Here is a 17,222-nt window from a genome sequence, read left to right on the forward strand (position 1 = left end):
ACCATACTTTTTCGGCATGCAGCAATGTAGAATCTAGAAAGATTATTGGGATGGTACACAAATTCACCCTCCCTCCCCTCGTCACGCTGTATGAGGCCTCTGAAAATTTTGTAAGGTTAGTCACGCTTGGCTTGACCCCCTCCCTTCCTTTGGAGCGTGACATAATTTGTGCATAACCCCTTATGAACTTGTCCATTTCTATGAAAAAATATCTACTGTAAATGTGTTCGGATAGTGTCTTAGATGAATAAAACAACCAATCGTTATCCTTACATCACACACACGCTTTTTTGCTAAGACTTTTTATACTTAATATACTTTATACACAATATTGATTTAAATAAGATGCGCGTTTAAACATAGACTTTTCTCTACACTCTATTCAAAATCGTTCCTAATTTTGGAAATACATGAAATCGAACGAAAACATTACTTAGACAGTACTTGGCCAAACGTCAGAAAATACTTAAAAAAAGTCATTCAACATTACTTAAAATGCACATTACTTCCACTATTTCAAACAAGAAAGCTATGATCACCAATTATTTACTCAAGTGAAATGCAACTCACAATCAACTTATTTTTTCGCCAACAAACGATCAACGTTCGTTTTCTTTTTTCTAAAGGCATAACTGTTATGCTGCTGATCTGCGAGAAACTTCTGATTTTTCAAATTTTAGTTTATAGCGAAAGGAGAATATGCGACTCCTGATTTTTGTTGTTGTTGTTGTGACTGTATCTTTGTGTGTTTAGATCCTAGAACAATAGTGAACAACGAACTCAGTTACAAGACCGCACGTCTTTCTGCCTTCACATTTTTTTGATAACAACTCACTTGGTGATAGCCAATACGTTTTTTTCACGTTGGCTATAGCCATTGTACATAGTAACTTAGCGCAAGCGTGATTATTGTGTCTATTCCATCGCACTCACAACTGATGTGGTCTTACAGTGTTTCAATTGAGACATTAGTTCAAAATTATTATTTTTGCTCAATTTGTTTCTTTTTTTCGATTGGTTTCCATAATTATTTTAAAAATAAATTGATTAAAAATATACTAACAATTACATTATCAGAAACTATACGCGAATCAGTTGCTCGTTTTGTATATTATTCGACTTTAGTGTGTGAATTGTTTGAGGAAAGGGGATTTCAATGTGACAAGGGGGAGGGATGGGTAAGTTAAAGGAATATTTGGAACGCAAGTTAATCTAAGTTATCTTGGAAAATAAGTTTTATGTAGCCCGGAGATCCTTGTAGAGGCGTGGCGCAAAATGGACATACCGCTTGGAAGCCGTTTGTGCCGTGAGGTATGTCTACATTAGCCCAATATCTGAAATAAGTCATTAATTATTGAGACACTCATATATGGAAAATAGTAAGAAATCGTACTTGACAGTTTTCTCTGTTGCCATATGACCGCAAGGATTAAAGCAGTAGGTCGGTGGTCCGGAATCTACATAGAATGCGTTTTCTACTCCCATGCATAATGTCACTACGGGACCAAGCTCCAAGCACATAGGACATCGACGGGCGTTAGAGGCTTTGTCTTGACCCCAGCCGTGCTGACCTGTAACGGAACAGTAAAAAATATATATTTAGTTACATGCATTTTCCAGAGTGGATCTAGATAAGAGTGGCGTCAATGTCAAAATTGGAACAGCGACGAACTGTCATATCCATACAAATCCGCATTCCAATTGAGCAGGAGACCTGTCAAAACTGGAACATGACTTCACTCTTGTTTACAGGCACTCTAGCATATCAAATTGTCATCAACAGAGCAACAAAACAAGCTTGCTCACAACCGTTTGTCCCAACTGTTGCGGATAGTGATACAATCAAAAGCAAAATTGTCATGACAATTATAGGGCGCAACATTGGGACAACCTTTTCAACTCGCGAATAATCAGTTATTTTAAACACAAAACCAAATTCTTTTATGGACGCTTTTCGATAATGTGTCATTGTTTACCAACACGGAGAAAGTTCTGGAAAATTTCAATGCGAAGCCCAGAAAATCGCTGCGCATGTGGTGATCGATCATTGTCATATTCTGTTCAAGTGATGATAAACTGTTGTTGCGGAGCAGAACTGTTGCAACAAGGATAGGAGATGACAATGTCTTTGTTGCTGCGTATTGAGTGACAATTGATTCACTGTTTTCGATACATCCAATTATGAACCACTTCTACCAATAGTAGCATTGATTATTTCTGAATCGGCCGGTGGAAATAGCCGAAGAAGCGGGGTATTATCACGTCCCTGTGAGAATTTTCTTCTCGATTATCACGTTTTGATATGGCGTGGTGAAGCGTAAATATTGTTTTTGTGTCTCCGTGCACAGAACTGTTTTGTTGCATTTATTTTGAATTTAATAGGGAATTCAAAAGATTTAGGTGCGGTTGTACTTGTACTATTTAACCTTCCTTGTGCATTGGGGTCATTTTTGGCCAATCGGCACGGTAAATAAGCTGTAACTTTGTAGAGAAAAGAGATATAAATCTGAAATTTTCTGACTTTTCCTAACTTTTGAAAACGAACATTTTTGTGCCAAAAGAAGCTTTCAGCGACCTCTAGGAGCGGCGCTACAAAAAAAGTGACACATTATGCATTAAGGGTCAAAAATGACCCATGGCTTAAAAACTCTCTCAAAAATCCATTTCTTAACCGATTTTCGTTCTTTAAGCTTTATATGAAAGATATGGAACTCAAAAATGGAACCCTGGAAATTGTTTGTCAGTATGGCCATTCTGGGCACAAGGGCACAAGGGAACCTGGAACCTTTTTCAGAAAGAACTGGCGTATATCATATTCAGCAGTTCATATACATGTATATAACGACGGTTCGAATTTCATGGTTTTTCATTCCGATTTACAAGAGCACCAAGAGGACCAACATTTAGATTAGGCCGGTATTTCGGAGTATTTCGGAACCGGTTCCGCTAGGGTGTGATGTGAACATTTTCAGACCATCATATAGTACCATCATGCGACGGCTCAAAATACATGATTTTTCATCCAGATGTAAATGGACACCATGCCATATACCTGGCGTTACGCACCTAGTGGAACAGAGCCTGCTTTTCAGCATTTATTAACGGAGAGGTTTGCCATCTTACTATTTTTGCCTATGTATATCGCTTGGCAAGCACGATGATATTGTATGCCTGGGAAGTCGAAAAAATTTCCAACCCGGAGAGATCCTCGTCCGGTGGGATTTGAACCCATGCCCCTTAGTTTGGTCTAGCTGAGAAGCTGCGTGTTTACCGCTGGGCTTCCAAAAAATAAAAATATTATATTAGAATATCATTTCCGTTACGGTAAAATTAGAAAAAAAAAAAAGATAATACAGTCAACTCAGCATAACTGGATTTTGAACGGACCAGAGAACAAGGGAGGTATACAGTAAAAGCAAGAGTAACCTGACCAGTGGATTACAACAGAGTTGAAACAGATTTTGCTTTTTGATCTAAACTAAACTTAACTGAAACAAAATATGTATGTTATAATTCAAACAAAAGTGTAACTCATTATGTTTCGAATCAAACCCAAATATAACTCATTTTGTTATTTTCCATCACTGAATTATAGCAAAATTTGTTATAAGTAATTGCTCTCACAAATTTTATAAAAAATATGTTATAATTATGTTCTAACTAGTAACAAGTTTGAAGCAGCTTTTGTTAATATGGTTTTGTTTCAATTATGTTTAAATTTCTTCCATGAATTCAAAGTACTTCTAGCAATAATGAAACAAAATTTGATATTTGTAATAAATCGTGCTACAATATTGTTGTAATCCACTGGTCGGTAGTAGATACAATAACAAAAAGTTCAATGCAATTTCCTCTATACTAAACAAATTTGAAACAAAATATAATATAATTTAAACAAAAATGTAACTTATTATGTTTCAAATCATAACTTAATTATAACAAAATTTGTTATGTTTTTACATGAATAAAAGCGCACATGTATGAGTAACTTCCCTCAGATTTTTTATCACGATTTGTTTTATAATTATGTTATAAATTTAAACAAATTTGAAATAGCCTTTGTTATTATAACTGATTTTGTTTTAATTATGTAAGGACATTGATACAACTCAACGTGCATGAACAAAAATGAAATAAAATTCGATATTTGTAACAAATCTTGATATAATTGTGATACAATTTTGTTGTAATCCACTGATTGCATTCTGTGCACGTGCTGCAGCCTTATGTGCAGGAGCCATAAGATCCAAGATAATCCTTCAGGTTCCTTTAGGGATTTTTCCAAGGATTATTCCAGGAATTTCTGCAGGGATATTTGTACAGAGATTTCGCCAAGACTTACTGCGGGAATGTCTCCAGTGATTCCGCCATAGATTCCTCCAGTAAAATTTTAACTAGAATTTCTCCAGGAATTTCTCGAGCGATTCCTCAGGGAACTTTTTCAGATATTACTTCTGGGCCACTCAGGCTTCTCAGACACCCGTCTAGAATCGCATAAGAAGATTATGACACATTGTAACAACAGCTGTTAAATTAACAGAAATTCATATAACTTTGTCAAGATGGCTTTGTTCTTAACTTGTCACATTTTTTTGTATCAGATTAACTACATGACATTTGTTATATTTCTTACGTTGCATGTGTAAGTTGGTTGTAAATAACATCTGAAGTTATGAACAATAACAAAATTTGCAATAATGTTGTTTTGTTGTGACAGGTCGGTAACACGTTTTGTAATCATATTGGTATAATTTTAATAGGATTTGTTATATTCTATATTTATTTGGCGTTAAATTTATTATTCCAACTACTAACGGTATATGTTTTATATCAACTAGTCTTATATAAAAATCATATAAGAGCAAAACTGTTATAATCTTGTTTCTTCTATCTGGTCGGGGACTCTTCTTAGCATTCCTCCAGGAATATTTCTACAAGGATTTATGCAGTGATGTCTTTAAGGCTTCTTCCTCCTTGAAGCATTACTCCAGATATTTCTCCATTTGTTTCTCCAGAATATTCTCGGGTAGTCTTCTCGAGATTCTTCTACGAATAATTCCTGAGACTTCCTCCGGGATCGCTCCCGAAATTCTCCTGGAGAAATTCATCTAGGGATTCTACAATAAATAACTTCTTGAATTCCTTTAGGGATTCCTCAAAAGTTTACTTTAGAAATTTCCTCAGGCATGCGACCAGGAAATCGCTACATGAATTGACGTTACCGGCATAGACAGACTATGGCTGAAACAATATAGTTATAATATGATATACAGTCGACTCTCCACATCTCGATGTTCTACAACTCGATATCTCTCCCTATGTCGATGATTTTTTCGGTCCCTTCCCTCTGCATACATTTTCACTCTCCATATCTCGATGTGATTTTCGTTCCCAATTTTCTCTCCGTATGTCGATATGCCCATTATCAAAGGTTACTAGACTAGATTTTAGAGATTCAAAACAATTTGCGAATACGAAATGACATCTGTTTGTATTTGATTTTCCTGGCAACGGGGTGATTTTCAGTCTAGTATTCGTTAAAAATTTGTTCTATGTCTCGATCTCTCCCTTTCTCGATGGTCCCTTCGATATCGATTAAATGCCCTCATAATTATGTATTAAACGATCATATACAGTTGTGTTCAGAATAATAGTAGTGAAAGTCGAATTTCATACAAAATGCTCAATTTTGTCATGCTGTAACTTTGTTTCCATATGAGCAATCGGCACGAAATTTTGGCAGTGAACTACAAATATGCTCAATTTCATTATCACAAAATTTGAAAATTTTCACACTACCGGCCAAAAAGTTAAGCACCAGGTGAAATCGCTCAAAATAATAGTAGTTTTTCTTTTGTAAATTTTTGTTCAGCAACAATTTAGTAAAAAAATGTATTGTCTATACATTTAAAGCTTGGGTGGAAATGGTTGAAACGATGTGTAAAGAAAAATGCGTAAACTCAAAATACAGCAGATATTTAAATTATTAAAACTACTATTATTTTGAGCGATTTCACCTAGTGCTTAACTTTTTAGCCGGCAGTGTGAAAATTTTCAAATTTTGTGATAATGAAATTGAGCATATTTGTAGTTCACTACCAAAATTTCATGCCGATTGCTCATATGGAAACAAAGTTACAGCATGCCAAAGTTGAGCATTTTGTATGAAAATCGGCTTTCACTACTATTATTCTGAACACAACTGTAAGTATCACGAACAAAACCAATCGATTTCATCTAATTTAGCATGGATTTATTGAAAAAAATCCTCTAGCTCAAACTTTTCAGGTCAAATGTATGTGTTTTATCTTATGAATGCAATTAAAATTAAATTGCACCTAATTAGAAAAACCAAATTGAAAAAAAATGTGCTTTCCGATAAATCTGACATGATTACTTGGTTCACATATGAAGGGTAAGGTTGCGCTGTATGGCTACTTTATGAAAAAAGGGATTAAAAATATTATGAAATCTTCGAATTGTTTCATGATTTCCATCATTTCATTGATCAATACATTAGATCAGCATGATTTTCGTTGTCTTAACAATCAATCACGAACCACGAATTAACAAAATTTGTCATTTTTTGAGTCGATTTTTTAACTAGGTACCGGGTGATATAAGCAACCAATTTTTGGTTGTGAAATTAACTCATATAATCTAAAATAACTTTTTTTTTCACTACACTTGAATGTTATACACTGTAATAAATTCAATATTATGTTCGTGTAAATACCCTGCGCATTCGAAGAGAACGAACACCCGTCTGCCTTCGGGTGATGCTAAAATAAGAAGACGGTTAAATAACCGATCGATAGAATAAACCCATGGCAAGGAACGACTTCTAGCGTAGTCAACATCTCAAAGTGTTAGGGGGGTCCGTAGCCTTGAGGTAACGCTTTCGCTTCATAAGCGGAAGGTCATGGATTCAATTCCCAGCCCCTCCAAAAAATTAACCGTCCAGCCACCAGAAGACGCCGCACGGAGGACCGTGCATAGGGGAGCACATCCATCCTCCGTCAGTATCAGATGGTGACTGAGACAAATTGACCCACTTCACAGGCAGCTAGCCTCAAACGACTCAGGAAAACGGCAAAACGAACCACCGCAAAAGAGCAACGGACTATGGCTTATGGAAATCGATTGGACCAACAGCAGAGCACTCTCCTACCTGCTCGGTGTGAGAGCAAAAGAGCAGAAGAGAGTGAAAGCAAATGTAAATATAGATTAGTTAAAAATAGAACTGTATCGGTAAGGAAGATACAGATAAAACTGATTCCGGCACAGTAGTGGCCACGAGCACGGAGTGCCTTAATAAAAAAAAAAAAAAAAAAAAAAAAAAACATCTCAAAGTGTTTACCCATTTTCGGGTAAATTGAATCGAGAGTGCAATCATAATGCGAAGTTTTGTTTAATGTTTATGATCCGTAATCGAACCAGCGTCGCAATAAAATAAATGATGGGCTCCCAAGACGACAATTCGTCTGGTGGGGTGTGCTGCTGTCGTCATGATGATGGTTGACGAGAGCAATGTCAAACCCATACATGGTTTCAAAACATTCGGAACAAAATATTTATTTTCACCGCTCAAGTGAAGTTATGCACGAAATTGAATGAGATCCAATGGTAGAGAATTCATTTATCTACCCAATGATATTTTTAGGGGCAGCGGGGAATGTCCCGAAACGTGTTTTATTCAAGCGCAAAAATCGCTCAGGCGAAAGTTCCAATGAAACTAACCTCACATATCCTGGTTTTCCAACCTCAAACTAGTGCTCCTACCAGCCGGATCTCAATTTTTAAGAAAGTAGTGCAATAATACAAAAAACAAACGTATGTAGAACATAGAGAATGGATATTCCTACCTTTTCCGCCTAACTATTTCACTGTTAACCGTCTTTAATCAGGAAAATAAAACATTTTTCCCCACAGCGGCATGTGATGGATGCGTGAAAAATCAAATCTCTCATCATCTGACTAGTTGTGCTACCAAAGTATAGATGGCTAACAGTATGTTGCGTTTCGCGATTGGGAGCGTATTGCTTGCTTGGATGCTTGCAGGATGCCTATGAATCTTTGCTCTCCTTCCAAAACCATCGAAACATTGAATATGCTTCAACTTTTTGGCACATAACGATAGTAAAGAATGATAATCAAACCATAACAAACAATTAAACAAAGCAATGGTCTTTATTTTCACAGTTGTCACAACTGACAGCGATATTCACTTATCGCCGGGACATCCTGGCTACGAAGAGCACGGTGCATTGATATATGGGTGTCTAGGTCCTGGAATAAACAGATGAGTTGAGCTTCTGACTTTGAAATAATCTCTAGAGCCTTTTGACGCGTATCATTAACATCACGGTTATGTAATCCGTCTAATATTCCTTGGCAGGGACTAAATAAGTGTTAGTTGGACGACTGATAAAAGTCCTAATAAGGGACATAAAAACACTAGCAAATAGATTGAATCTTAAAGAACATTCTAACCATCAAACTTCATTATTCTAAAATTATGTTAAACTTCATAAAGAGTCATTCGGGAAATATGAGCAGCTTTTTCGAACATCATTTATTTCTTTTGATTTCTTTTGATTTGAGTATAGAACACTTACTTATAACGTGCTCAATGCTCCATATCATTGTCATTCTCAATAAACATTTTCGTTGAATAAGAGTTGAACAAATCATTCTCAAGCATACTTCACCTGAATAAACCGCTATTGAAGTACTGATGTTGTAGGTTGTAGGTGAAATAATTGACCATAAATTTGCTTTTCAGGTCAATCAAAATCTACTGTACTACCGTTCATTGCATACTTATCTCGCCGTTCATAAGGTTTCCGTAGATGGGCTTAGATGGGCAATATGTTGTACACTACAAATTTTCTTAAATTTTATACTAGTGGAATATGTTCACAAACTGAACAGCTGTGAGCTGTAGCCAATAATCTAAGAGTTTGTAACATTGGCGTAAGAACAGGGGGCAGAGTGGCCAGATCCCCTCAAGAGTCATCAAGAAAGCTAACAAATATTGTCAGTAAAAATTCCATCCGTTTTAATGCCAATCATTGTCTTCAGGCAAGGCGAAGTATAGGAACAAGAATTCTTGTAGTAAATCCTACAAAAACCACTTAAGCTTTTCTGTGAGGTATTATTCCTTCAAACAGTTTCAGAAATTCTAGTGTGAATTGTTGGATTTTCCGATATGCAAAGATGTGTTTTCTTGAAAGCTAATATAAATATGATATGGATTTTTTTTTTGGACAAAATTCGTGGACATTTAAAAAGAATTTCCATCCAAATACATAGCGAAGTACGTAGGATAACCTTTGATTTTTTATTGTAAGATGTTTTGTATATTTAAAATTAAGTATTGAACATATCGTTTTTGCACAGATAATTTTATTGAACCCAACTGGAATCCTACGCACAAAACTTTCCGAAAAAATAAGGGTCTTGCTTAACGCATATTTTGTAGGAGATCCTTAGGAGACAATCCGGTGAATTGTGAATCTGCTAATTATCGATGGAATTACGTATTAAATTCTGGATGATTCAGGACACATTGAATTCGGACACCAATGGCATCTCTCAGTAGTTTGAAAACCTTCAAGTTAAAAACATGGATTATTTGATATCATGAAATAAGCATCATTTACTTACTTCAATTGATTCACTTCCAATTGACAAATTGACTGTTTTAAACGAAAAGCGCTATGAAATTGCCATCGGACGCTGTCACCGATTTCGACTGTTTATCATTATAATTTCTTGTGCGTGGACTGCTGAGTTGAAAGATATTATCTAGCATCAAATGAATCAAAGATATTGACTAAAGATCGATCAAAGAGCTCTAAGATGATATCTTGTTATTCGATCCGTATCTTTCTCAGATGATCAAATGATGAGATGAAATGCAATGCCTGATATTTAGTGATTCGTAGAGTAATTTGCAAAGAAATCTCTAAAAAAGATAACTGAAGTATTTTAAATGGATTTTAAGTAATAAGTAATAAGTAATGAAGTAATAAGATTAAATGGATTTTAAGAACCTGAAAGAATACGTGATACAATTTTTGAAGAATTTTTTTAACAAGTTCAAAAGTGAATTGTAAATTTCTTTAGAGGTTTTTTTGATAAATTTATTTTAAAATATCCAAAAGAATTGCTGATGATCTTAAAAGAAAAAAAATCTCAAGAAAATAGTTGGATGAATCTCTGTTGATTTTTTCGGAGAAACTCTAAGATCCATGAACAAATTGCTATGGAAATTTTCGAGTATTTTAGCGGAATAGGTTTTGAAGGAATAGAGTAGATGTACCAGTTATGGCCATAGTGGTTCCCTATTTGGCCATACGGGTTAACTTGAAAGTCTCCACATTTTGAAAAGTTTTGTGTGTTTTAGCGGTAAGATATAAGATATACACTCTCGTGCATAAGTTTGGGTTCACCCCCTAAAAAACATGCAAAAGTGTTCAGTCCATATCTCTGTGATTACACGTCCAATTCAAACTCTTTAAGCCGCATTACAAAGGCAAAGAGTTATTCTTACTTCGTATGTATTTTTCCAAAAACATTCTTTGAACTTTGTATACTAAATATGTACTTAAAATTGTGACATTTTTCAGAAAACACACTGAAAAAACATACCTAATTTCCTCAGCATTGGATTGACCAAAATTTTAAAACAAGGTGTCTTTAGAATCACAATCTTATATTCTTTGAAGAGCACTCATGAAATTTTTGCGGAAAAATCTGAAAAGTATTCAAAATTAATGAAACAGTCAGTCAAGTCATCGTGCAAAATTTGGGTTCACCCCTCAGTATGGTATATCGTGCAAAAGTTTGGGTTCACCTGAACTTACTTAAATCTGTGAAATCTCAAACCAATCATGTACGCGCCATTATTTGCGCTCAAAAAAGCTTTAAACTATTAAAATCGGTTGAAAAATGGCAGAGATATTGACAAAAATGATGTGCGTGTGGCTCAGATGAACCCAAACTTTTGCACGATTTGCATAATACTGAGGGGTGAACCCAAACTTTTGCACGATGACTTGACTGACTGTTTCATTGATTTTGAATACTTTCCAGATTTTTCCGCCAAAATTTCGTGGTGTCTCATCAAAGAATATAAGATTACGATTCTAATGACACTTTGATTTAAAATTTTGGTCGACCCAATGCTGAGGAAATTAGATATGATTTTTCAGTGTGTTTTTTGAAAAATGTTACAACTTTAAGTGAAAATTTAGTATACAAAATTAAAAAAAATGTTTTTAGAAAAATACATACGAAGTAAGAATAACTCTTTGCCTTTCGAATGCGGCTTAAAGAGTTTGAATTGGACTTCTAATCACGGAGATATGGACAGAACACTTTTGTATGTTTTTGCACGGGAGTGTATCTTGATGTTAAAATATTCGAAAAGATTGAAAATGTAAAGGTTATCGAAACTTCACAAATGGCCAAATAGGGAACCACTATGGCTATAACTGGTACACTTTCCCTAGTTGAAATTTTGCAGCGTTTGGTTGAGCAATAAGAGCGCAAGTCAATCCAAAACCGATGATAGGACGGGTAATGGCTGAATAATCTATGCTAACCACGCAAACGCCATGGGAGAGGGAAAATAGGAGTGGATTGGGTGATGAAGAGCATTAGCCCGAAGAATCAGAAGCTCAAAAGCGAACACAGAGCCTAACCACACCCACTCTTACGTTACGTTTGTTACATACATGTTGTAATATAAATTGTCACTCAAAGTTTTTTTGAATCACCCTAATTCACTGAGTTCATATAAACACATCATCCCCTTTGAATTATAGTAAGTCAGTTGTTGTAGAATCTTACGATAGATCGCACGATACGATCTGTGTGATGAATGAAGAATAAAGATAATTGAATTGTAATGTTTGGTTTTCGCGTGTCATAGTCCGAAGATTTAGATTGTAATATGACTAGTTGGTGGTATCAATCCGGGATTCCCACGAATTTGGGGGCTCAACCGGGATATCCAAGCTACGGATGTTGGAATGGATGGCAAGGGCCATGGTGTGATATGAGCGCGAATAACCAGTGGTGTGCAGAAAATCAAGATGACCGTTACTATACTGCTATGTGTGAAGTGTTAGAAAATCATCTCGCTTTCGTCACCACTCAAATGTCGAAATTAGTGCATCAGGCTTGTGTTATGAGAAAAGAACTAACCGATCTACAAATTAAAACAGCGTCTTTGAGCTCGGTTATAGATGGTACACGCACTCATCATACAGTGCCTAAAGTAAGCGATGGAGAATTGTGTATACGCTATGAGAACAATATGTCTATTGATCACACAAATATAGACAGCAGTGAAGCAATGTTGGGGATTTTTTGTGGCAACGATGTGTATGATCACAATGAAGCAAAATCGTTAACACAGCAAAAAAGTGTTCCAGCTAGTGATGTGATTGAATTTGATCAGCCGTGGAGATTAAAGACCAATAGTAAAAACAAAAGTCGTATGCGGTTTGACAAAACTCATTTGATACGACTAAAGAAGTACCCGAGAAAACAACGTAATAAACTATTATTTCTATACCAACGATACATGAAGAGATCTGAAGGCATGGCGTTGAGGCTCGCCAATGTTCGGTTCAGCAAAAATCGTCAACATCGAAGTTGGAAGCATGAAAGGGATAATTCTATGGATAAGACAACGGAAGATGAAGAAGAAGATGAAATAGGAATAAGGCGCACGCCACCCGAGTCGGTTGGCGGTCAGGTTGGCCGATTGTTGTAATATAAATTGTCACTCAAAGTTTTTTTGAATCACCCTAATTCACTGAGTTCATATAAACACATCATCCCCTTTGAATTATAGTAAGTCAGTTGTTGTAGAATCTTACGATAGATCGCACGATACGATCTGTGTGATGAATGAAGAATAAAGATAATTGAATTGTAATGTTTGGTTTTCGCGTGTCATAGTCCGAAGATTTAGATTGTAATATGACTAGTTGGTGGTATCAATCCGGGATTCCCACATACATGACAGTACTAATGAGTAGATTTTTAGGAATGGTTTTACAGCATCCCGATCATTTAGTGCTACAATTTTTTATAGATCTTTGTCCAATGCACATTGGTCCCAAAGCCATATCTAGGAAGACAAAAATGATTGCGCCTAAACGTCAATTTTAGATATATGGTGTCTTCGGCAAAGTTTCTCCATATTTTACAGACATTTTTTCAGTGATGTGAAATTAGGGTGGCCCGCATGGTTTACGAGATCAGAATATAAACTTTTTTGCTGACGCATTTAGGCCTATACAATTTTCTACAATGTTTTAGACTAACCGATTAGGAGTAACTTTGCCGAAGAAACCAAATTTCTATCTCTTATGGTACGCGAGTTATGATATTTTTAAACAAACAAGTTAGGGTGGTACTGAAAAATCAGTATTTTTATAACTTTTTATACGATAATTTCTCGCAAGAACATTTTTAGAAGAAAATCTCTTTTAACTCTGTAACCATAAGAGATAGAACAGTAGTTTTTTGGGCAAAATCAAAAGTTCTCAAAAGTTTAAAATTCCCGAAAACTGTTAAAACCAAAAATGGGTAAATATTTCGACATATGTTTGTTCAGCAAAATTGTAGCCATTTGTTGAAGATTCACTGTGCAGTATTCAATTCTTTTCAACTGTTTAAGTTTTTTTTATGCAAATATTGATTTTTCTACTAAGGCCGAACTTTTGCCCCACATTACTCCAAAAATGTGTTTGTCCACATTCTGTTATTTCACATCTAACTAAGACTTTCTATGGCTCTTTCAAAAGGCCGTAACCCGTACATTGATAAAAAAATACCAAAACCGCCATAAAAATCTGATTGTTATCCACACTGCTGACATACTGCATGCATATTACTGTGATACCAAAAGATGTTATAGCGTGTGAGGGATGCGGGTAATTTGGCATACAATCGTTTGGCATTGTTATGTTCTGTTGGGAGTATTTTGTGTGCTTTCGTTAAAATCGACAATTATATATTTAAAAAAACGATCTTGAGCCATGTTCAATTCGTGTGCTCCACTGAATTCAAATCACAATAAAAGAGAAACCTCAAAGTCTTAGCCAAAAATATTAACATTTAGAAGTGGCGCAAGCGTCTTGCAGGTGAATTTTCAGGTTATAAAAAATGACCTTCAGTAAAGTAAACACAACTTTGTTATTATTCAACCGATTTTAACTATTTTAGCATCAATACCTTTAAAATTAAATTTATGAATACTTTGTAGCACATCAAAATTGTCTAGAATCAAAACAAGTTTTAGTTAAAAGTGATTAATTCCAAATTTTTCCTCATTTCACAAAAAAAAATCAACTTTGTTTGACCATAACTTCATGATTACTCAATCGATTCCAAATCTGTCTACATGCTTTTGAAGCTAATTGAATTGTTTTCAAACCTTTCATACATCACATTTCACTAAAAATGTCTTGATCAAGTTATTCAGCAAAAACTGCAAAAAACATTATTTTTCACGAAAAATGCCAGTTTTTTCAAAATTTTGACAATTAAATATTATTTTTAAAGCTGAAACTGGTGTTTCTCATTTGTTAAACCTTTTAGAAGGACTTTGCAACAACTTTTAAATAATTCCGAAACAAAAATATGTTTGCATATGGTAAAAACTATATGCACTATTCAACTCATAATTAAAGCAAGATGCTTTAAAAATTTAAGTTTTGTGAAAAAAATGCAATTTCCGGCGAAAAAAACTTAAATAATCCAAAAAAATGATTTTTCCAATGAAAAATCTTGTATTTGGGTAGTTTTTGTTGAATAACTAAGTCAAAACAAGTTTTAAGAAAAATGAATTGTATGAACAGTTTGAAAACTGAAAACAACTAAATTTGCTTCACATGTTCAAGATTTTTAATCGATTGAGTATTTAGGAAGTTATGGTCAAACAACATTGATATTTATGATTAAATGAGGAAAAATTTGAATAAAAGTATTTTTAACTAAGAGTAGTTCGATTTTAGACGAATTTAATGTTCTGCAAAGTTTTTATAAATTTAATTTTAAAGATAATGGTGCTAAAAGTTTTGAAATTGGTTGAAAAATAACAAAGTTATGTTTACTTCACTGAAGGTCTTTTTTTATAGATTGAAAATTCACCTTCGAGACGCTTGCGCCACCTCTAAATGTTAATATTTTGGCTCAGATTTTGTGGCTTCTCTTTTAATGTGATTTGAATTCAGTAGAGCACACGAATTTTTGGTTTTGAGAACTTTTGAAAATATGCCGCACCCTAATGTTCAAGAGCGTAGGAAATCCTAAGTTTAACTCTAAACCATTTTGTGTATCACTAAGTGAAGAAATCTTCTTAAAATTTTTAAGGTAACATTGACCTGAGATGATTGTTGAATTTTCTCCAATAATTCTATTGAATTTCTAAAACCTAACTTTTCGAATGTGGACTATCACTATTCATTGCAATGAAAGTTGTAGAATCATAATAGCGCTTTTATGACTTACCTTGCACATGGCCACAATTTAAATACACATAAGGCTGATTAACGTGCTCTCCCAATGACACTTTTCTAGGAATCACTAAAGTATTTAGGCCTACTGGACACTGCGGACGCCCTGCGTTGATTTCGTCTACCAGTTTTTCTAGATCTTTCTTTGTCTAAAAATAAAGCAGTGCTATCAGCATATGTTGTAAAGAAAGGTTTTCAGTGTTTGCTACTTACTGGAGAATGCCTTAATCCTTCTGCAGATCGCCATAACAATGTTGCACCGCAAAGATCTATCAATGTGCCATCTTGCAGAGCGTTAGTTTCTTCATACACAGGTTGACCTTTTTGTTGCGCCGATCTACATTCTCGTAGACTAAACACATCACCTCCTACGGAGGTTTCGCGCCATAAACCACACTCGGCGGATCCTCCACAAAACTGTCCTTTGGGATGCATGATAAGTACTCCGTTCGTCGTGAGGCCATCGATTTCAACATTGTCCTGCCATTTGGTTGCTTTTTCCTGAAAATATGAAATCGGTATTAAATGGTACATTTACCAAGGCAATCTGTATGGCAAAACGAGTAAGCACTAAAAGTTACGATGAGAGGGGTTCCAATAAATTGGTCAGATGAAGTTAAGTATCTAGGGATCATGCTAGATAAAAATAACTTTCAAAAATCACATTGCATTGAGGGCATTCAAGCCAAATGTAACGAATATATAAAATGTCTGTATCCACTTATTTACAGAAAATCCAAACTTTATCTTAAGAACAAGAAATTTTCAGGCCAGCCATGTTGTATGCTGTACCAATATGACTAAACGCTTAGATTAAATTACTGGGGTCGGTAAAATTTGACTGGGTTTTGGAACTACCGAAAAAGTCAGTAAAATGAAAACTGTCGCCACGCGTATATGAAAAGCAAATTTCACCATGTTTTATTTTTGATCGCTATATGATATAAAAAGAAAGCTCTCTGCAAAATTTCAGTGAAAAATCTCTGTTTTTCGATTTCTGACATACTGACTTTTTCGGTAGTTCAAAAACCCAGTTATTTTTACCGAACAGATTGAGTGTGTACCTGTTGTAATACCAGGAAGAAAGCTCTGCAGAGAATTCATAATAAAATTTTAAAAATGATTCTGAAGCTTCCTCCCTGGTGTAATACCAATGAGTTACATAGAATATCCAATTTTGAAACATTGGAACAAATGTCAAATAAATTAATTAATAATTTAGACAAAAATCGTTGCAATCTTCTAATACCACGATTGATGCGTTATATATTTAAGTAAATTGAAAACGTTTTTTCTCTTGCAAGCAGGTGAAATCAACTCAACTGTAAAATTCGTAACTGCTACGGCAAATTAAATGTAATGATTGTTAACAAAATTTTAATAAAAGCTTATTTTGTGTTGTCTAACACAAAACATCTAGATATAAGAAATGAATGTACATGTCATGTTTGGAATAATACTAATAAATAATTAAAAAAGTAAGCGCTAAAACTTGGTCATATGAAACAATAAGGTCATAAGGTCAATAACTTCCTGGGAACCCCTGGGGGCATTGGGGTGGATTGGTATTTAAGCCTAGATATTGAAAACCATACCGATCTGTGACAGTTATTTCAAGCGAATTGATTACAACACTATTCACTTTCGTTTAGCTCATAAAAAATGCGACCAACTGCTTGG

At 34.9% G+C, this 17,222-nt stretch overlaps 1 protein-coding gene across 4 annotated transcripts in view; it reads right to left on the bottom strand.

The window, feature by feature from the left end:
* Nucleotides 1–263: 263 nt before the first annotated feature.
* LOC5574577 (protein pellino) overlaps nucleotides 264–17,222 on the bottom strand; it is a 127,695-nt gene continuing 110,736 nt past the window's right edge. For all 4 annotated transcript variants that reach the window (XM_021853746.1, XM_021853729.1, XM_021853735.1 and 1 more), the window contains exons 6-9: nucleotides 15,756–16,043; nucleotides 15,538–15,691; nucleotides 1,394–1,571; nucleotides 264–1,334 (exon numbers count right to left, since the gene is read on the bottom strand). In XM_021853746.1, the coding sequence (XP_021709438.1) occupies nucleotides 1,208–1,334; nucleotides 1,394–1,571; nucleotides 15,538–15,691; nucleotides 15,756–16,043 (747 nt within the window). In that variant the 3' untranslated portion in view covers nucleotides 264–1,207. The remainder of the gene's footprint in view (nucleotides 1,335–1,393; nucleotides 1,572–15,537; nucleotides 15,692–15,755; nucleotides 16,044–17,222) is intronic.

The sequence above is a fragment of the Aedes aegypti genome, chromosome 1 (genome assembly GCF_002204515.2).
Source record: "Aedes aegypti strain LVP_AGWG chromosome 1, AaegL5.0 Primary Assembly, whole genome shotgun sequence".
Classification (NCBI taxonomy): domain Eukaryota; kingdom Metazoa; phylum Arthropoda; class Insecta; order Diptera; family Culicidae; genus Aedes; species Aedes aegypti.